Source organism: Pan troglodytes, chromosome 18 (assembly GCF_028858775.2).
Source record: "Pan troglodytes isolate AG18354 chromosome 18, NHGRI_mPanTro3-v2.0_pri, whole genome shotgun sequence".
Classification (NCBI taxonomy): domain Eukaryota; kingdom Metazoa; phylum Chordata; class Mammalia; order Primates; family Hominidae; genus Pan; species Pan troglodytes.
This window is the reverse complement of record NC_072416.2, coordinates 26081524-26102570: the sequence shown is the minus strand read 5'-3', so window position 1 is coordinate 26102570 and position 21047 is coordinate 26081524. Positions and strand designations below refer to the sequence as shown.

The window sequence follows — 21047 nt, the reverse complement described above, 5'->3', positions numbered from 1 at the left end:
CAAAAGGAACAAGAAAAATCGGAGAAGGTGTCCAAGAGGGTCAGTGCGGTGGAGGAAGTGCGAAGCCATGTGAAGGTGCTGCAGGAGATGCTGAGCATGTACCGCAGGCCAGGGCAGGCCCCGCCCAACCAGGAGGCCCTGCAGGTAATACAGGTGTAACACAGGGGGCTGCACATGTTTACTAAAGTGGGTTTGAAATGCTTTCACCTGTTTGCACCCATGAAGCCATCTCAGAGTCAAGACGGTAAACATATCTGACACCTCCCCAAATGTCGTTGTGCTGCTTTGTCCTCCCTTTGTCTGTCCCTTGCTCCCCAGTCCCCAGGCAGCTGCTAATTTGCTTTCTGTTCTGATTGGCTGACAACTCCCAGACTCTTGTATAAATGGAATGATGCAGTACATAACCCTCTATTTTTGCCTGGTTTCTGGATCTCACTCGAGATCCATTCACGTTGCTGTGTGTAGCAGTAGCTTGTTTCTTATTGCCGGGTACTGTCCCGTCACCTGGATGTACCACAGCATGTACCTGTTGATGGGCCTTGCGTTGTTTCCAGCTTTGGGTGATTATGAATCATGCTACTGTAAACAATTGTGTACGGGATTTTGTGTGAACATCGATTTTCATTTCTTTTGGGTAAATGTCTGGGATTACTAGGTCATATGCTAAGTATATATTTAACTTGTTAGGAAACAAAGTGGCTAAGCTATCCTCAAGGGTGATTGCACCATTTTACAGTCCTAACAGCAGCATATGCAAGTTCTAGCTCCTCCACGTCTTGAGATCTTGGTTTTTATATAGCATCTTTATTGAGATAATTAACATACCATAAAAGCAACCATCACACCTACCTAGTTATAGAATATCTTAATCACCCCTAAAAGAAACCTTGTACCCATTAACAGTCATTCCCCCTTTCCCAAACTCCCCTTTCCCCAGTCCCTGGCAACCACTAATCCACTTTCTGTCTCTCTGGATTTGCCTATTTGGATGCTTCGTCCAAATGCGGTTGCACAATACGTGGGCTTTCGTGTCTGGCTTCCTTTATGTAGCCTAATGTTTGCAGGTGCATCCATCTGGTAATGTGTCACTGCTTCATTCCTTTTCATGGCTGGATAGCGTTCCATTGTGTGGCTATGCCACAGTTTGTTTCTCCATTTATCAGCTGATGGGCATTTGGGTTGTTCCTACTTTTTGGCTATTATGAATGATGCCTTTGAATTATTCATTACGAATAATGACTTTGAACTTTGTCCAAGTTTTTATGTGAACATAGGTTTTAAATTCTCTTGGGTATATACCTAGAAATGGAATTGCTGGATCTTGGGGTAACTCCATATTTAACATTTTGAGGAACTGCCAAACTGTTTTCCAAAGTGGCCGTGCCATTTTACATTCCCAGCAGCAATGTATTGGCTCCAGTTCTCTGCATCCTGCCAACATTTGCTGTTATCTTTTTGATTGGAGTCCTCCTGGAGGGTGTGAAGTACTGTCTCATTGCAACTTTCTGTTTCTTGATGGCTTATTTATTTCCTATGCTCATTGGCAGCTTGTGCATCTTAGAAGACATGTCTGTGCAAATCCATTGCCCGCCTTTTGGATTGTCTTTTTTGAGTTACAAGTGTTTTTTATATATTCTGGATACAGGTTCCTTATCAGACAGTTTTCTCCCTTCCTTTGGGCTGTCTTTTCACTATTTTGATAGCATCTTTTGAAGCGGGAAAGTTTTGTTTTGTTTTGTTTTTTGAGACAAGGTCTCGCTCTGTCGCCCAGGCTGGAGTGCAATTGCGTGATCTCAGCTCCGCACAACCTCTGCCTCCCGGGTTCGAGCGATTCTCCTGCCTCAGCCTCCCGAGGAGCTGGGATTACAGGAATGTGCCAGCACGCCTGGCTAATTCTGTATTTTTTTTTTTTTTTTTTTTAAGTAGAGACAGGGTTTCTCTATGTTGGTTAGGCTGGTCTCGAACTCCTCACCTCAGGTGATCCACCCGTCTCAGCCTCCCAAAGTGCTGGAATTACAGGTGTGAGCCACTGTGCCTGGCCAGTAGAGACAGGGTTTCACCATGTTGGCCAGGCTGGTCTTGAACCCTGGCCTCAGGTGATCCACCTGCCTTGGCCTCCTGAAGTGCTGGGATTACAGGCATGAGCCACCATGCCTGGCCTTTTTTTTTTTTAATGTCTTCCTGGTGCTTTTGTTATCACATCTGAGAAACCACAGCCCAGCCGGGCGCAGTGGCTCATGCCTGTAATCCCAGCACTTTGGGAGGCCGAGGCAGGCGGATGACCTGAGTTCAGGAGTTCAAGACCAGCCTGACCAACATGGAGAAACCCCGTCTCTACTAAAAATACAGTATCAGCCGGGCGTGGTGGCGCATGCCTGTAATCCCGGCTACTCAGGAGGCTGAGGCAGGGAGAATCATTTGAACCCAGGAGGCGGAGGTTGCGGTGAGCTGAGATCACACCATTGCACTCCAGCCTGGGCAACAACAGTGAAACTCTGTCTCAAAAAAAACCAAAAAAACAAACAATCAAAAAGAAACCATAGCCTGTCTGTGCCAGGTTCGAGGCAGCCATGCTGTTGGTCTCCCTTGGAACTCTGTTCTCCACCTCCTTCTGCAGGTCTGTTTCAGCCATCTCCCTCTGCATTCCAGTTTTTTTATGTCTCTCTGCACAGGAGGAGAGCCAGCCTCCACATAACTTCTTTATTTACCTGTCCTTCCACTTCACAAGATTAGTAGAAATGAACTACTGTCTTTCCAAATTCCTAAGAGAAAGCCTCCCGAGTAGCTGGGATTACAGGCACCCGCTAACTTTTGTATTTTTAGTAGAGACAGGGTTTCACCATGTTGGCCAGGCTGGTCTTGAACTCCTGACCTCAGGTGATCAGCCCACCTTGGTCTCCTAAAGTGCTGGGATTACACAGACGTGAGCCACCCTGCCCGGTCAGATTATTTTATTTTCAAAAATCGTACACTTGTAGCCTGTAGTCTTTTTCTGAAACTCTGCCATGTTACTTCAAAACTGCAGTCTCTAAGTCAGGACCAATGGGAGGCCTTCTGAAGCCCCAGACTCTGCTGTCTGCCTGATCGGAGGCTCCTGGGGCCCTGGAGGGGGGCGTTATGGGGTGCCTGGGCGTGTGTCATGAACCAAGCTCTGCACTTTCAGGTGGTGTATGAGAGGTGTGAAAAGCTGCGGCCCACGCTGTTCCGGTTGGCGAGTGACACCACTGATGACGATGATGCACTCGGTAAGTTTTCTTTCCTTGGGTGTAGCTAGCAGCCCAGGTGCAAGACAGACTCAGTCCCTCCTGTCACACTGCTGTGCCAGGAACAAGACAGAGTGGACTTTCGGTTCCGTGGAGCTTGGGCTTGGGGAGGGTGTGGCCTGAGTTGCCTCAGAACTGACTTCCAGCAGGATCCAGGCTTCAGTAAGAAATCAGCAGCAGGTCTAAAGCCTGAAAAGGGGTGGAAATTGACCATGGAGATTGGGGTGTGAGAGGTAGAAGAAAGATCCCACTGGAGGCTTCAGGAAAAGCTGACCAATCGCAGGGGCCAGAGAAACAGCTGTGGGTGGTGTCTCAAAGGGATCACGGGCTTTTGTATCTTCAGGGGCCAGGTAGGTCAACTAAGAGGGCCAGGCCGATGGGAAATGGAAGGTACATCTGTAAGGAAGTGGAGAATTGTCCACAGTTACTAAAAAAGAATTTTAACTCTTTATTGTGGAAAATCTCGAAACATGAGAGAGGGGAATAGTAAAACCTATGTATTCTTCACTCATCTTTAATAATTACCAGCTCATAGCTGATTTTTTTAATCTTACTTCATCTGTACCTCTCTTTGTACACACCCATTCCCTAGTCTGTTTTGAAGCAAATTCTAGACGTTTCTTTTTCTTTTAATTATTTTTGAGATGGAGTCTCGCTCTGTCGTCCAGGTTAGAGTGCAGTTGTGCAGTCTTGGCTCACTGCAACCTCTACCTCCCTGGTTCAAGCCATTCTCCTTCCTCAGCCTCCCAAGTAGCTGGGATTATAGGCACCCACCATCACGCCTGGCTAATTTTGTATTTTTGTAAGATGACGTTTCGCCATTTTGGCCAGGCTGGTTTCAAACTTCTGGCCTCTAGTGATCCGTCTGCCTCGGCTTCCCAAAGTGCTGGGATTACAGGCGTGAGCCACAATCCCCGGCCTCTGGACATTTCAAAATAATCAAAGATTCAGTCAGTGTTCAGATTTCCCTGATAAAATTTCTCCTTAATCATCTCTTGCTAACTTAAAAAAAAAAATTGTTCTAAATCAGACATAAAAGAAAAGCCATACTGTATAATTGGTTTATATTTCTTCTGTCTCTCTTAGTGGATAGCATGTGCATGCCCTCTGCAATCCTTTTTCCTTTTTTTTGAGACAATCTCACTCTGTTGCTCAGGCTGGAGTCCAGTGGCGTGCTCAGCTCACTGTAGCCTCTACAGCCTTTACATCCTGTGTTCAAGCGATTCTCATGCCTCAGCCTCCTGAGTAGCTGGGACTACAGTTGCGCACCACCACACCTGGCTAATTTTTGTACTTTTAGTAGAGATGGAGTTTTGCCATGTTGGCCAGGCTGGTCTCAAACTCCTGGGCTCAAGTGATTTGCCCGCCTTGGCTTCCCAAAGTGCTGGGATTACAGGCATGAACCACCACACACAGCCTTTTTTCCTTGCATGAAAATAGGCCCTCTGAATTGACAGTTCTCTCGGTCTCAGTTTTGCTCGTGGCATCCCCCATGATGCTGCTAATGTTCTGTTTCTGATATTTCTTTTTTTCTTGAGATGGAGTTTCGCTCTTGCTGCCCCGGCTGGAGTGCAATGGCGCGATCTCAGCTCGCTGCAACCTCCGTCTCCTGGGTTTAAGCAATTCTCCCACCTCAGCCTCCCGAATAGCTGGGATTACAGGCACCTGCCACGGCTGATTTTTTGTATTTTTAGTAGAAACTGGGTTTCACCATGTTGACCAGGATAGTCTCGAACTCCTGACCTCAGGTGATCCACCCGCCTCGGCCTCCCAAAATGCTGGGATTATAGGCGTGAGCCACTGCACAGAGCCAGCAGCTTCAGGTTCTGAGTTAAAAGTTTGTTATTGAAAGGGCCTTAATTTGAGTGCTTACTGCTGGCCATTACTCTGGACAGTACAGGTGTAGAAGGTGAACAGATTTGCTTCCTTCTGCATTGAGAACTACTAACATGTTAGGACTCGGGTTAACTGACTAGGCCTGATAGGGTCCGATGACACAATCTGGAGGCAGGAGGTGTGGATAAACTGAACATAGTCTAGCCATATGAAGGCTGTTTTATGGAAAAGCTTAGAAAAGACTGAGATTGTTGGTTGCCAAACCGGGGGTTCTGAGTCTTCCCTCATTCTTCAGCGGAAATTCTCCAGGCAAATGACCTCCTCACCCAAGGAGTTCTGCTGTACAAACAGGTGATGGAGGGCCGGGTCACCTTTGGAAACAGAGTGACCAGCTCATTGGGAGACATCCCTGTCTCCAGAGGTATGTTTGAAAGCTTCTCCTTGCCTTCTCTGCCTTGGGGCAGCCTGCAATTCCCAGAAAAGAAATGGGTCCTAAACATATTCTGGGTTAAGGAATAGCAATGAGAGAACTCGCCCTTTGTTCCCCTTCCTGTGAAAGTGGATATGTTGCCACACCCAGCCACAGGAATTGTCATGAGCTGGTTGCCGGGCTGGACCCCAGCTTTGACTACACACAAAAGCAGATGGCTAAGCTGTGCCTGCGTTTGAATTCTCATAAATGCTTGCATACAGGAGCTAGAGACAAAAGAAATGATCTTCCTTAGTGGTTCCTAGTGCCAGGTCAGCTGTATCAGAATCACCTGGAGCACTGGTTGAAATGCGGTCCCTGGCTTGGACCTTCTGAATCAAGACTGCTTGGAGCTGGGCCTGGAGGTGTGCGTCTTTCAAGCACTGTGGGTGATTCTAATCAGCTGTGGTCAGAAGCCTCAGAATGGCCTGAGCTGGAGAAGGCCGAATCTGCTTTCCTCCAGAGTGATGGGATCTTTGCAGGAGGGCCTATGATCCCTGGGGTAGGAAGGCAGGCCTTGGCTCCCTCTTGTCTTGGATGCCAGCTGAGCTTGTGTGTCAGGACACTCAGCTGAGTGGAAGGTTCTTGGAAGGGCAGGGAGGGCGTTACCATTTGATTAGGAGGTGGTCTGAGGGAAGCTGATAGGATTTATGTGGAGACTTTGCTCTCATGTCCAACTGACTTCTCTTCCTAACCCTGGGCTTTCTAGTCTTTCAGAATCCAGCAGGCTGCATGAAGACCTGCCCCCTGATTGACTTGGAGGTGGACAACGGACCTGCGCAGACGGGGACTGTGGTGCCATCTTTGCTTCATCAGGACCTGGCAGCCTTGGGTGAGGGCAGGTGCTTGTGGGGAGCAGGCACAGGATGGGTGCGAGTAGGGGAGTGAGCTGGTTCCCTTCGTGGAGCACATGCCTGCTGCTGAGGGAGTCGAGATGGTTGTGAATAGGAAGAGTGAGCTGGTTCCCTCTGGGAGCACATGCTTGCTGCTGAGGGAGTCAGGATGGGTGTGAGTAGGGGAGTGAGCTGGTCCCCTTGGGAAGCACGTGTCTGCTGCTGAGCAAGTCAGGGAGAGTGTGAGTAGGGGAGTGAGCTGGACCCTCGGAGAACACGTGTCTGCTGCTGAGGGAGCACATACCTGCTGCTGAGGGAATCAGGGTGGTTGTGAGTAGGAGAGTGAGCTGGACCCTCAGGGAGCACATGCCTGCTGCTGAGGGAATCGGGATGGGTGTGAGTAGGGGAGTGAGCTGGTTTCCTCTGGGAGCAAGTGCCTGCTGCTGAGAGAATCAGCAGGGTTCTGAGTAGGGGAGTGAGCTGGTCTCCTCAGGAAGCACATGCCTGCTGCTGAGGGAATCAGGGTGGTTGTGAGTAGGGGAGTGAGCTGGTCCCCTCAGGAAGCACATACCTGCTGCTGAGGCAATCAGGGTGGTTGTGAGTAGGAGAGTGAGCTGGTTCCCTTGGGGAGCACATACCTGCTGCCAAGGGAATCAGGTGTTCTGGGCAGTTCAGAGGGTCCCCCTTGCATATTAGTCACAGATTGGCCATGGACGAGTCACATGACCTTCAGTAAGTTGCTTATTTGTCTAGACTTTCTGGATGTCCTAGAAAGGATGGGTGTGGCATTACTCTTCATCTTGAAGCAGGTGGAGTTACTGTTAGGCATCTCACCCTACTCCTTTCTTACAGGAATCAGTGATGCTCCTGTTACAGGCACGGTAAGGATGCCCTTCCCAGGGCCCGGAGAGAGAGGGGGAGGGTCTCAGACCTGCCCTTGTGAGGCAGCACTGCCTGGCGAGCAGAGAGGTGCTCCTGCACTGTCCCGGTGGGATCATGGCCTTGGAGGTCCACAGCCTCTTCCTCACCCATACTGTCTGGCTGATACCTGGGGGAGACAGGTTGTACCAGGCTCCTGCTTCCTGGAGGTCTGCCCAGGAGCTGCATGTGATCTTGCCCTTTCTTTCCCCTCTTGCCCCAAGAGATGTCACCAGTCTGGGCCACAGCAGCTTGGGTGGGCTCAGGAGAGCTGTGCCTTGGTTTTACTGTGGCTGATGGTCATTCATACCCCGGTCTTATTTTAGCCATTCCTGATTTGACAGGTTTCTGGTCAGAATTGCTGTGAGGAAAAGAGGAATCCCTCCTCCAGCACGCTGCCAGGCGGTGGTGTTCAGAACCCTTCTGCAGACAGGAATTTGCTGGACCTCCTCTCACCACAGCCAGCTCCGTGCCCTCTGTGAGTCTTCTGGGCAAGGGGAGTGGGAGAGTGTGGCTCCTGAGTGCGGTTCCTTCTCATGGGACGAGGGCCAGAGAATGGTGCTCTAAGACAGCCTCTCGCCCTGGAGAAACATCTTTCTTTCTTTTTTTTTTTTTTTTCTTTTCTTCTTTTTTTTTTTTTTTGAGACGGGGTCTCACTCTGTTGCCCAGGCTAGAGTGCAGTGGCACAATCTCGGCTCACTACAGCCTTTACCTCCTGAGTTCAAGCGATTCTCCTGCCTCAGCCTCCCAAGTAGCTGGGATTACAGGCACGCACCACCATGCCCAGCTAATTTTTTTTTTTTAATTTTTAGTAGAGACGGGGATTCACCATGTTGGCCAGGCTGGTCTCAAACTCCTGACCTCAGGTGATCCGTCTGCCTGGCCGAGAAACATCTTTCTATTGAAAGTTTAGGCCAGGTGCAGTGGCTCATGCCTTGTACTTGTTTTCACACTGCTGATAAAGACATACCCAAGACTGTGTAATTTAAAAACAAAAAGAGGTTTAATGGACTCATAGTTCCATGTGGCTGGGGAGGCCTCGCAGTCATGGCGGAAGGCAAAAGGCATGTGTTTTTGTTTGTTTGTTTGTTTTTGAGATGGTGTCTCGCTCTGTCGCCCTGGGTGGAGTGCAGTGGCGCGATCTCAGCTCACTGCAACCTCTGCCTCCCAGGTTCAAGCGATTCTTTTGCCTCAGCCTCCTGAGTAGCTGGGATTACAGGCATGTGCCACCACACCCGGTTAATTTTTTGTATTTTTTTTTAGTAGAGATGGGGTTTCACTGTGTTAGCCAGGATTGTCTCGATCTCTTGACCTCATGATCCGTCTGCCTCGGCCTCCCAAAGTGCTGGGATTACAGGCATGAGCCACCACACTCAGCCAAAAGGCGTGTCTTATGTGGCAGCAGACGACAGAATGAGAGCCAAACGAAAAAGGGTTTCCCCTTATAAAACCATCAGGTCTCATGAGATTTACTACTGTGAGAATAGTATGGGGAAACTGCACCCATGATTCAGTTATCTCTTACTGGGTCCCTGCTACAACATGTGGGAATTGTGGGTGCTACAATTCAAGATGAGATTTGGGTGGGGACACAGCCAAACCATATCATACCTGTAATCCCAGAACTTTGGGAGGCCAAGGCAGGTGGATCGCTTGAGCCCTGGAGTTCAAGACCAGCCTGGGAGATATGGCAAAACCCCATCTCTACAAAAAATACTAAAATTAGCCAGGCGTGGTAGGTCATGCCTGTAGTCCCAGCTGCTCAGGAGGCTGAGGTGGAAGGATCACTTGAGCCCGGAAAGTCGAGGCTGCAGTGAGCCATTACTATGCCACTGCATTCCAGCCTGGGCAGCAGAGTGAGACCCTGTCTCAAAAAAAGTTTAATGTGCTGCTTCCCTTTTCTCATTTTACTTCTTTTCCTAAGTCGTAGGAAAATACCTGCTTTGGCCAAGACATCTGAAAAGAGGTTTATTTAAGGACTAGGAGTAGTAGAACATGAGGTTTTTGCCGTTTGTTTTTGTTTTCCCTTCTAATAACCATATAATTGAAGTTAAGCAAAATTTGATCCATGGAGAAACATACAACAAAGTGCAAAGTGCCACTCCCTAAAAACAAGGTTGAACGTTCCTTCTTTGCTTTTTTTGTATACATGTAGTGGTACCTTCCTGTGTCTTGTTACACAAACAGGATTTTAATTTATAAACCGCACTCCAGCATGACCTTTTCATATTATATCTGTGATGCATTTCATATCAGTTTCTATAAATATGCCTCAGTCTTAATAGCCACATTACAATTTATTGCATGGATATATTTGATCATTTCCCTTTTTTGGACATTTACATAATTTCCGGTTTGGAGGTGCTTGGGGGAGTGCCTTATAGTATAGATCCCTGAAGGGAGAGGTTCTCTAAGGTGTGAATGTAACAACATTTTCATAGATCCTGTCCCTTTGCCTCTGGAAAAGTGCAGCTTACCTTCACCCCAACAGCCTGAAAGTGCCCATGTTCCTGATAGAAACCACCAGGCTCTGGCAGAAGTGGGATGTCCTGGGAGTTCATTCCCATTTGCCACCCAGAGGTCATTTCTTGCAGTCTTCTTTTTTTTAGCCACTCGGGCAGGGTGGGTTATTTCTCCTCTCAGGACTTTAGTTTTCTAAAATGTTTTCAGTTTGTGTCCCAAATGAACAAAATCATGGAGTGGATAGTAGCTGGTATAATTTGTGTATCATCTGCCTGGCTCAAGTCCCTTTGTGATCACACCTGGGAAACAACCTGACTGAGCTACTTGTTGTCAGGGACTGCCCGACGGGTACAACATGAACAACCTTCATAACAAAGGCTCTAGGTTATTGGGTTCTTATTATGTGTGGACATTTTAAGTGCTTTTCTTTGTTTTTTTCTTTTTTTTTTCCTGAGATGGAGTCTCACTCTGTTGCCCAGGCTGGAGTGCAGTAGTGTGATCTCGGCTCACCACAACCTCCGCCTCCCAGGCTCTAGCCATTCTCCTGCCTCAGCCTCCTGAGTAGCTGGTATTACAAGCGTGTGCCACCACCACCTGGCTAATTTTTTATTTTTTATTTTTTTTTAATTTTTGTATTTTTAGTAGAGATGGGTTTCACCGTGTCGGCCGGGCTGGTCTTGAACTCCTGACCTCAAATGATCCACCTGCCTCGGCCTCCCAAAATGCTGGGATTACAGGCGTGAGCCACCGTGCCCAGCCTCTAAGTGCTTTTCATACATCGTCTCATTTGATTCTTACAGTAGCCCTAGGAGGTAAATTACTTCTGTTATTCCCATTTAACAGATGAGGAAGCTGAGGTATGAGTTCGATTACTTGACAAAAGTCATATAACATCTGGCGCATTAGCTCACGCCTGTAATCCCAGCACTTTGGGAGGCTGAGGCGGACGGATCACCTGAGGTCAAGAGTTTGAGACCAGCGCGGCCAATGTGGTGAAACCCTGTCTCTAATAAAAATACAAAAATTAGTCGGACATGGTGGCAGGTGCCTGTAATCCCAGCTACTCGGGAGGCTGAGTGAGGAGAATCGCTTGAGCCTGGGAGGCAGAGGTTGCAGTGAGCCGAGACTGTACGATTGCACTCCAGCCTGGGCAACAGAGCGAGATACTGTATCAAAAAAAAAAAAAAAGGCATATAACATCTAACTCTGTGTGTGTGTGTGTGTGTTATTTTTTCCTTGTTCTTTAATAAGCCTAACCCAGATTCCAGGAAATCGCTACAATTTTTGCTAGTCTTTGATATTTTTTATTTCTTTGTAGGAATTATGTTTCGCAGAAAAGTGTCCCCAAGGAAGTGCCACCAGGTACTAAGTCCTCTCCAGGTTGGTCCTGGGAGGCTGGCCCGTTGGCTCCTTCCCCATCTTCACAGAATACACCTCTGGCTCAAGTGTTTGTCCCTTTGGAGTCTGTTAAGCCCAGTAAGTACAATTTCACTCCCCACCTTTTTTTTTTTTTCCTGGGAATCTATTAGACTCCCAGCTTTTTCCACTCCAGTTTGGTAGAGGTGGCCCTTAAATTTGGTTGATAAATGGGAGAGATTTTGCATGAGGGCAGAAAGTAAGAGGTTGTGGCCAGGTATGGTGACTCACGCCTGTAATCCCAGCACTTTGGGAGGCTGAGGTGGGAGGATCACTTGAGGCCAGGAGTTTGAGACCAGCCTGGGCGACATAGCCTTGTCTCTATTTGGGGGGGAAGAAGAAAATTGGGAGGCCAAGGCAGGTGATCACTTGAGGCCAGGAGTTCCAGACCAGCCTGGCCAACATAATGAAGCCCTCTCTCTACAAAAAATACAAACATTAGCTGGACATGGTGGTGCATGCCTGTAATCCCAGCTCCTTGGGAGGCTGAGGCAGGAGAACTGCTTGAATCCAGGAGGTGGAGGTTGCCGTGAGCCAAGATCATGCCACCACACTCTAGCCTGGGTGACAAAGTGAGACTCCGTCTCCAAAAAAAAAAAAAAAGTTTGCTTCTTTGTCTTTTAGCTGATTTCTTAGCCTTCCTTAGTATTGACACTGTCAAGGATATGGGCAGGCAGAATTTAATTAAAAGGCTTACTTAGGCACATAATGTTCGTTGATTTGGGATTCAAGAAGGGAATGTTTAATGTGGCCTGAAATGACTGGCAAGAGGTAGAATTCAAACGAGTGGATGAATTTGGCTAGTGATCCTCCTTCTCTAGGGATCCTCCTTAAGGCAGAAAAGTGGATATTATCTCTGTTAAAAGGGAAGGAAATGGAAGGCTCGGCTAATTAAGGTGCCTACACCAGTATGCAGAGCAGGACACAACTCAGGTCATCTGTTCCAGGGCCTGGACTCTTTAGCACAGAGCCCTCCTATGGCTCTTTGTGGTGAGGTTAGATTGCAGAGAGCCCTGAAAGCCAGGCAGACAAATTTATAAATAAACAGAGTTGATAAACAGTGGGAGCTCTTTGCACATTTCTTTATTGATTTTTGATTTAAGAAATAATACATGTTCAATGTTAATTTTCTGAATTCAATAACTGTATTGTAGTTACGATGTTAACATCTGGGGAAGCTACATGAAGGGTATATAGAAATTTTTGTATTAGTTTTATAACTTTTTGTAAGTCTGAAATTATTACAAAACAAACTTTAAAAAATAAAAAAGTTAAAAACAAAAATACATGTTCAAAATGTAGAGTTTTATTAAAGATAGAATAGGCCAGACGCAGTGGCTCATGCCTGTAATCCCAGCACTTTGGGAGGCCAAGGTGGGCAGATCACTTGAGGTCAGGAGTTCGAGACCAGCCTGGCCAACATGGTGAAACCCTAAAAATATAAAAATTAGCTGGGTGTGGTAATGTACACCTGTAATCCCAGCTACTCAGGAGCCTGAGCCAGGAGAATCACCTGAACCCAGATGGCAGAAGTTGCAGTGAGCTGAGATCGTGCCACTGTGCTTCAGTCTGAGCAACAGAGAAGACTCTGTCTCAAAAAAAAAGACTAGAAAAGTAAAATCATCTATACCATTAACAGCCAGAGATGGAAATTCTGTTCATGTCTTGATAGATTTTCTTCTTGTCTTATCATATACATATATATGTACATACAGTTCTTAATAATTTGATACCACAGTGTGTATAGAATGTTTTATACTCTATTTACTGTTACTTTATAAGCCTATACCATTTTTATGCCCTTAGTTGTTCTTTAAAAACTTGATTTTTAATGAACTTATATATATATGCACTGTTAAGTAGAGGTACTGTAATCTGTTTATTCAGTCTTTTTTTTTTTTTTTTGGAGACAGAGTCTCGCTGTCACCCAGGCTGGAGTGTAGCAGCATGATCTCGGCTCACTGCAAGCTTCACCTCCTGGGTTCACACCATTCTCTTGCCTCAGCCTCCCGAGTAGCTGGGACACAGGTGCCCACAACCACGCCCAGCTAATTTTTTGTATTTTTAGTAGAGACAGGGTTTCACCGTGTTAGCCAGGATGGTCTCGATCTCTTGACCTCGTGATCTGCCCACCTCGGCCTCCCAAAGTGCTGGGATTACAGGCGTGAGCCACCGCGCCCGGCCCTATTCAGTCATTTTTTTAAAAATTATTTTATTTTATTTTATTTTATTTTTGAGACAAGGTCTGGCCCTATCACCCAGGCTGGAGTGCAGTGGCGCCATCTCAGCTCACTACAACCTCCATCCTCCAGGCTCAAGCCATCCTCCCACCTTGGCCTCCCAAGTAGCTGGGACTACAGGCATGCGCCACTATGTCCAGCTTATTAAGTCCTTCTCTGAAGGTCAATTTCTTTCTACCTGTTTGCTGTTAAAAACAGGGCTACAGGCTGGGTGTGGTGGCTCATGCCTGTAATCCCAGCACGTTGGGAGGCCAAGGTGGGTGGAGCACCTGAGGTCAGGAGTTTGAGACCAACCTGGCCAACATGGTGAAACCCTGTCTCTACTAAAAACTACAAAAAAAATTAGCCAGGCGTGGTGGTGGGCGCCTGTAGTCCCAGCTACTTGGGAGGCTGAGGCAAGAGAATCGCTTGAACCTGGGAGGCGGAGGTTGCAGTGAGCTGAGATGGCGCCACTGCACTCCAGCCTGGGTGACACAGTGAGACTGTGTCTAAAAAAAAAAAAAAAAAAAAAAAAACCAGGGCTACAAAGAACATCTTTGGATGCCTTTCTTTATACCTTCCTGATTATTAGGAGATCATAATACCAGTGAAATGCCACATGTAGACATTTAAAATTTTGATCTGCATTACCAATTTCCCTTCTGAAAAGGTTGCTTTTTTTCCCCATACTCTTGCCACCATACCCCACTGGTATTTTCAGTCTCTTAAATCTTTGGTAGTTTCATTGTTAAACTATGTTTTAATTTTTTTTTTAAATTTTTTAGAGATGGGGCCTCGCTCCATCGCCTAGGCAGGAGTGCGGTGGCACAGTCATAGCTCACTGCAGCCTCATATTCTTCTTGGGCTCAAGCAATCCTCCTGCCTCAGACCCCCAGGTAGCTAGAATGACAGGCATGCACCACCACACCCAGCAAATTTTTATTGTCTTTTTGGGGGTGGGAGGCAGATCTCACTGTATTGCCCAGGCTGGTTTTGAACTCCTGACCTCAAGCAGTTTTCCCATTTCAGCCTCCTGAGTAGCTGGGATTACAGGCATGAGACACCATACCCAGCTCTAAGCTATATTTTAGTAATGTATATTTTGATATTAAGGTTTTTTTCCCAGCTGATTTACCAGTCTGAGTGCCATTCATTGAGCCAGCCCTGATTTTTGAAGGATATGTTATGTTACAGTCTCATTTAGATCTGTTCCACATGTTTTGTTTATGTCACTTTACTTGAATTGTAATTTTATCTGAGTATTTGCTATAGCCCTGCCCCCCTTTTTAAATTTATTGGTTAGTCTTACAGAGTTTTCCCCCCTCAAATAAACATTAGAGTCACTCCTTAGCTAAATTAAAAGTCTCTTTAGAATTTCCATTGGAATGTTATTAAACTTATTAATTTGAGGTGATTTGGTATCTACAGTTTTGTACAATTAAATATAAGGTGGTATATGTGTGTGTGTGAGCATATGTGTGTGTTTGTAGTCATATAAAAGAGACCAGAAGGAAGTAAGTGCTTATTTCTGGGTAGAATTAAGAATGCATTGGCCGGGTGCAGTGGCTCACACCTGTAATCCCAGCACTTTGGGAGGTCAAGGTGGGCGGATCACCTGAGGTCGGGAGTTTGAGGCCTGACCTCCCCCAGCCTGACCAACATGGAGAAACCCCATCTCTACTAAAAACACAAAAATTAGCCAGGCGTGGTGGTGCATGCCTGTAATCTCAGCTACTAGGGAGGCTGAGGTGGGAGAATCGTTTGAATCCGGGAGGCAGAGGTTGCGGTGAGCCAAGATCATGCCATTGCATTCCAGCCTGGGCAACAAAAGCGAAAGTCCATCCAAAAAAAAAAAAAAAAGCATTTATTTCATTTTTTAATGATAATCCTGTTTTTGTGTGTGTGTGGTTTTTTGTTTTTTGTTTGTTTGTTTGAGACAGAGTCTCGCTCTGTCACTTAGGCTGGAGTGCAGTTCACTGCAACCTCCGCCTCCCGAGTTCAAGTGATTTTCGTGCCTCAGCCTCTCAAATGGCTGGGATTACAGGTGTGTACCACCATGCCCAGCTAATTTTTGTATTTTTAGTAGAGATGGGGTTTTGCCATGTTGTCCAGGCTGGTCTTGAACTCTTAACCTCAAGTGATCCACCCGCCTTGGCCTCCTAAAGTGCTGGGATGCAGGCGTGAGCCCCCACGCCTGGCTGATAATTCTCTATTTTCTATAGTGTTCATGCATTATTTTAATCATGATCGTATCTTCCTCAAAAATGTGATTTTTAATAACTGGTGTTGTGTGTATGATGGTTGGATGGTGGGGAAAGGTCAGTTTGGAGGGTCATAGGAGTCCAGCTAGAGTCATGAGGACTTGGATTATGGTAGTGCAGAGGAATTCAGTCCTGGACATGTTCTGCATGGAGAAGCAACAGCATCTGGGGATAACATGTACATCTCTTTCCAGCCTGGCTGTCCGGGGGGTTTGTAGTGGTGTTAACCCTTCTGCTTGTGCCCTTTCTACCAGGCAGCCTGCCGCCTCTCATTGTGTATGACCGGAATGGATTCAGAATTCTGCTCCACTTCTCCCAGACGGGAGCCCCTGGGCACCCAGAGGTACAGGTGCTGCTCTTGACCATGATGAGCACGGCTCCCCAGCCTGTCTGGGATATCATGTTTCAAGTGGCTGTGCCAAAGGTGAGTCATCTGTTGCGGATTTCTCAGTAATGGCTGTCGTTTTTGAGTGCCAGGTTCTTTTCTGGGACTTACCTGTCGAGTGTCAAGGAAAGAATCTTCACTCAAACTAACTGAAGATAAAGTGGGAATGTAATGGCTTACCTGACTGGGGATTCCTGAATATCTGGCTTCAGATATGAGTGGATCCAAATAGGTTCTTAAACAATGCCTTAAGAATCTGTCTGTATCTCTTGACTCTGCTTTTCTTTGGCACCATTCTGACAGTTTCTCCACAAACAGGAAAGTGGCTACCCACAGCTCCAGGGTTCCATGGTCCTTAATCCTCTTTATCTCAGAAACTCTCACCGGGCATGAAGCACATATATTGATTACCCAGGAAAGGGCTCTGATTGGGCTTGTTGGTGTTACTTCCATACCTTGGACCAGGAACTTGTATCCTGGGATATAAGACACTTGGCCAATGTGAGATAACATCCATCCCTTTTCAAGGGAAGTGGGGCCCTACTGATTAACAGGCACCCCACAGTCACAGGGGAAGGGGCCTGTCCTGAAAGGAAAAGATTTGAGACAGACAAAAATATGACCTGCAGTCTCTACTTCTTACGGTAGTCCTGTGGGCAATGTTCTGCTACTACCTCTGTTTTGTAAGTTAACCCAAGGCTCAGAAATTAAATATTTTACTCAAGGTCACAGAGCTAGTGAGAAGCAGTTAGAATTCAACCCAAGATGTGCCCTGGCTGTTGATGCTGCGTCTCAGATGCCGGTTATTGACCACACAACTCCCGATCCATTGTGTGTGTGGAAGGAAAGGCCTCTTAGATCCTTTTATCAATTAGTGGGAGTCTGTCTGCTTGGGCTCCCATAGGTGCCTCGGGGTACCACGTCTAAGAGGGCCATTTCCTCTTGGAGGGGTGTTGGGGAGGTCCAGCTCCCCCTCACCTGATCTCCATCCTGGAAGCTGTGGTTAGGAATGAGTTACATGTTGGTTTTCTTCCCCTGATAGTCAATGAGAGTGAAGCTGCAGCCGGCATCCAGCTCCAAGCTTCCTGCATTCAGTCCTTTGATGCCTCCAGCTGTGATATCTCAGATGCTGCTGCTTGACAATCCACACAAAGTATGTTCCAGTGTCTGTGGTAGCAGGGAGATGGGGGCCCCTGAACTGTAAGGGGAGGTAACTTTGTGGGTAGAGAGAGGCACATTGAGGCCTTGCTCTAAAGTCTCTGGTTTGCTGGGCACAGTGGTTCACCCCTGTAATCCCAGCACTTTGGGAGGCTGAGGCAGGTGGACCACCTGAGGTCAGGAGTTTGAGACCAGCCTGGCCAACATGGTGAAACCCCATCTCTACTAAAAATACAAAAATTAGCTGGTTGTGGGGGCACGCACCTTTAGTCCTAGCTGCTCAGGAGGCTGAGGCAGGAGAATTGCTTGAACCCAGGAGGTGGAGGTTGCAGTGAGCCAAGATCGCACTACTGCACTCCAGCCTGGGCAACAGAGCAAGACTCCATCTCAAAAAAAAATAAAGTCGGCCAGGTGCAGTGGCTCATGCCTGTAATCCCAGCACTTTGGGAGGCTGAGGCAGATGGATCACGAGATCAAGCGATGGAGACCATCCTGGCCAACATGGTGAAACCCCATCTCTACTAAAAATACAAAAATTAGCTGGGCATGGTGGCGTGCGCCTGTAGTCTCAGCTACTCGGGAGACTGAGGCAGGAGAATTGCTTGAACCCAAGAGGCGGAGGTTGCAGTGAGCCAAGATCGCACCACTGCACTCCAGCCTGGTGACAGAGCGAGACTCTATCAAATAGATAGACAGATAGACAGACAGACAGATAGATAGATGAAAGAGAGAGAGAGAGGGAGGGAGGGAGGAAAGGAAGGAAGGAGAAGAGAAAAAGAAAAGAAAGTCAGTCTCTGGTTTGGTTGGGTGTTAGGGGTATATGTGGAATATCCCTCACTGGAGTCTGTCTTTGGGGCTCATTGAAGGAAGATCAGATGGATTGTCATAGCTGGGGACCAAGGGAGGGACACATGAACTCTCCCTAATCCTCTGGAGTCCTCTGAAAGGACAAGGTCTGTCTTCCTTAGCTGGTCTCTGAATTGCAGCCCATCTCAGGATTTCAGGACTGCAGAAGTATCGAAGGGTTCCCAGGATATGTGCCTGTTTCCCCTTGTTTGTAGTCCCAAAGAGAGTATCCCAGGTATTTTGTGTCAGAATTGTTTGAAACACTCACTTGACTTAACATTGACCCCTGTTCCTGGGTTGCTCTCCACTGATTTGACATCTTCTGTCTCTTCTGTCCCAGGAACCTATCCGCTTACGGTACAAGCTGACATTCAACCAAGGTGGACAGCCTTTCAGCGAAGTAGGAGAAGTGAAAGACTTTCCAGACCTGGCTGTCTTGGGCGCAGCCTAACTTTTCACAAGATGGACCCTTCATTTCAAGCTTAGGCTGGCGTTACTTTTGCTGTCTAGTCAGGACTAATCACGGTGTTTCAGTGCAGAGTGCCAAGAGTCCTATCCTGACGTCAGGCTCTGGGTGTCAACCTCTGACTTATTCTGCAGATGCTGTGTGTGTGTGTGTGTGTGTGTGTGTGTGTGTGTGTGTGTGTGTGTGTGTGTGTTTCGGGGAGAGGGTGGTAGCACAGGGCTTGGGATATCAGCTGTGTGTGTGTGTGTGTGTGTGTGTGTGTGTGTTCGGGGAGAGGGTGGTAGCACAGGGCTTGGGATATTGGCAGTGTGGGAAATGCGAAGCATTTCTCATCATCATCATCTCTGCTACAGTCATGTTTCTGCATGTCAGCGAGCGACACTGTCCCTGCCTCAGGTTGGAGGTTTTATCAGCCAAAGTGTTTTTTTCATGTATCGTTCGTTCCATTCATCCACTCTGTGCCTTGTCAGCCTTTGAAAGGCTTGGTTGCTCCCAGGCTGCTGTTCTCAGGGACCTTAAAAGGGACCTGGTTAGTCTTGGGGCAGAGAGTATCTACTTGGGCACTCTCTTCCAAGAAAGACCTTGTCTCCATTTTCATTAGACAATGCTTCTTGTGTGTGTTCTGGAAGATCTAAATGGAATGCTTGTTGCACTGTTCCCAGGCGAGTGGCTGCCATGAGACCTGAGGACCACACTTGGGGGACCAATCATGTCCTTCACCACTGTGCCTTAGAATCGCCCCTGGACAGAGCTCCTGGGCAGAGGGGAAAGCAGCTCCCAGGCCTTACTCAGGCCTCAGGTCCATGGGTTGGGCAGCCAGTCTGGGCCCTTCTCAGGATCCTCATCTCCATCCTCATCCTCTTCCTTCACAGCATTTACTTGGAGCTCTTTGTGACACACCATGTCAGTCATGGTGAATCGGCCAACAGCCAGCCCTTGCCAGCTGACGTCACAGTCTAAGATGGGAAACTGTGGTACAGATAGACATGAAGAGAGCTTAGCAGTGATTGAGGTGGTGACTAAATATACAGTCATTGAATAAATACCATGTAGCAAATGTACTTTGTGGAGTGTTGAGTAAGTGGAAAATGGAAAGCCAGTTGCATTTAGAGATGATAGGCCTAAAGGGAACTGTCTTCTGTCGAGAAGTAAAGGAAACTTCATGAAGGATGTAGAAGCTTAGCTGCCTCAGTGAAGAGAGAACCTGAAGATCTGAGGCAAGCTGGACAGGAGAGGTGGATATTTGTTGATGGAAGAATTCAAGTTTATAATCAATTCCCACTTAGCACCTACTGTGTGCTAGGAACTTGAATGTGTATGTTTGACAAGTCCTGCTTGGCCTGATGGGTGGGAGAAGGAACCTGAGCCTGGCTGAGATGGCTAGGCGGAGGGCTTTGAAGTCCAAGCAGCTGAACTGGCTGGGTGGGTTTCTACCTTTGAAACTGCAAGACTTGTTTGGAGCTCTTAATTACAATATCTGATATTTTTACAGTCTGATCTTTTGACTTCTACATATAGTGGAAATCTGCCAATACTAATTGGTGGAGATGGGAACTGTAAAAGATCAAGTATGCTAATTTTAAGCAAATGTAAAAACTCATAAAACAGGTAAACAGGGGGATGACTTCATTAGCCATAATTCACATAAGACGAATTTTAATCTAAAAGTACTTTGTTGCTTGTGGTCTGTGTGGCTTTTTTTTGTTTGTTTTTTGAGGCCATATCTCACTCTGTCACTCAGGCTGGAGTGCGGTGGTATAATCTCAGCTCACTGCAATCTCTGCCTACCAGGTTCAAGCGATTCTCGTGCCTCAGCCTCCCGAGTAGCTGGGACTACAGGCGTGAGCCAGCACGCCCAGCTAATTTTTGTATTTTGAGTAGAGACGGGATTTCACCATGTTGGCCAGGCTGGTCTCGAACTCCTGACCTCAGGTGATCCGCCTGCCTTGGCCTCCCAGAGTGCTGGGATTACAGGCGTGAGCCACCGCACCCGGCCTCTGTGTAGCTTTTATAGGCTCTGTTACTGTTGCGTAGTCTTGAAGAGGTACCCATCATAATGACAGCATCTCCCTCTGAAGGGTTTTGGTCAAAATGGGTGAATGAGACTTATAAAGACAGGCTTTCTCCCCTATAGTTAAGAGGTGAACTCACACGTGTGTACCTGAACATTCTTGCTTTTGAGGAGACAGACTCCCAATGGTACTACTATGCTTAGGTGTTGGACAGGATAGGGGTAGGAGGAGAGGAGGCAGGCTGCTGTCCTGAAAGTGGCTGTGGTTTATGGCATCACTCCCTTCTAATCAGCAAGTCCAGTGGCCACTTAGAGCCCAGCTCCTACCTCTTCATTCACTTAACAAGTAGTTATTGGCTGTGCACAGTGGCTCACGCCTATAATCCCAGCATTTTGGGAGGCTGAGTGGGATGACCGCTTGAGCCCAGGATTTCAAGTCCAGCCTGGGCTACATAGTGAGACCGTGTCTCTGTTTTTTTAAAAGCTAGTTGTTGACCAGCTAC

The 21047-nt window shown here is 47.3% G+C and overlaps 1 protein-coding gene across 3 annotated transcripts in view; it reads left to right on the top strand.

Annotated features, from left to right (window-relative positions):
• GGA2 (golgi associated, gamma adaptin ear containing, ARF binding protein 2) overlaps positions 1-20024 on the top strand; it is a 44597-nt gene extending 24573 nt beyond the window's left edge. For all 3 annotated transcript variants that reach the window (XM_016929630.4, XM_063796855.1, XM_063796854.1), the window contains exons 8-17: positions 7-144; positions 3164-3245; positions 5395-5520; positions 6278-6400; positions 7254-7282; positions 7664-7797; positions 11101-11258; positions 15933-16102; positions 17106-17216; positions 18408-20024. In XM_016929630.4, coding sequence (XP_016785119.3) covers positions 7-144; positions 3164-3245; positions 5395-5520; positions 6278-6400; positions 7254-7282; positions 7664-7797; positions 11101-11258; positions 15933-16102; positions 17106-17216; positions 18408-18518 — 1182 coding nt within the window. In that variant the 3' untranslated portion in view covers positions 18519-20024. The remainder of the gene's footprint in view (positions 1-6; positions 145-3163; positions 3246-5394; positions 5521-6277; positions 6401-7253; positions 7283-7663; positions 7798-11100; positions 11259-15932; positions 16103-17105; positions 17217-18407) is intronic.
• Positions 20025-21047: the final 1023 nt, after the last annotated feature.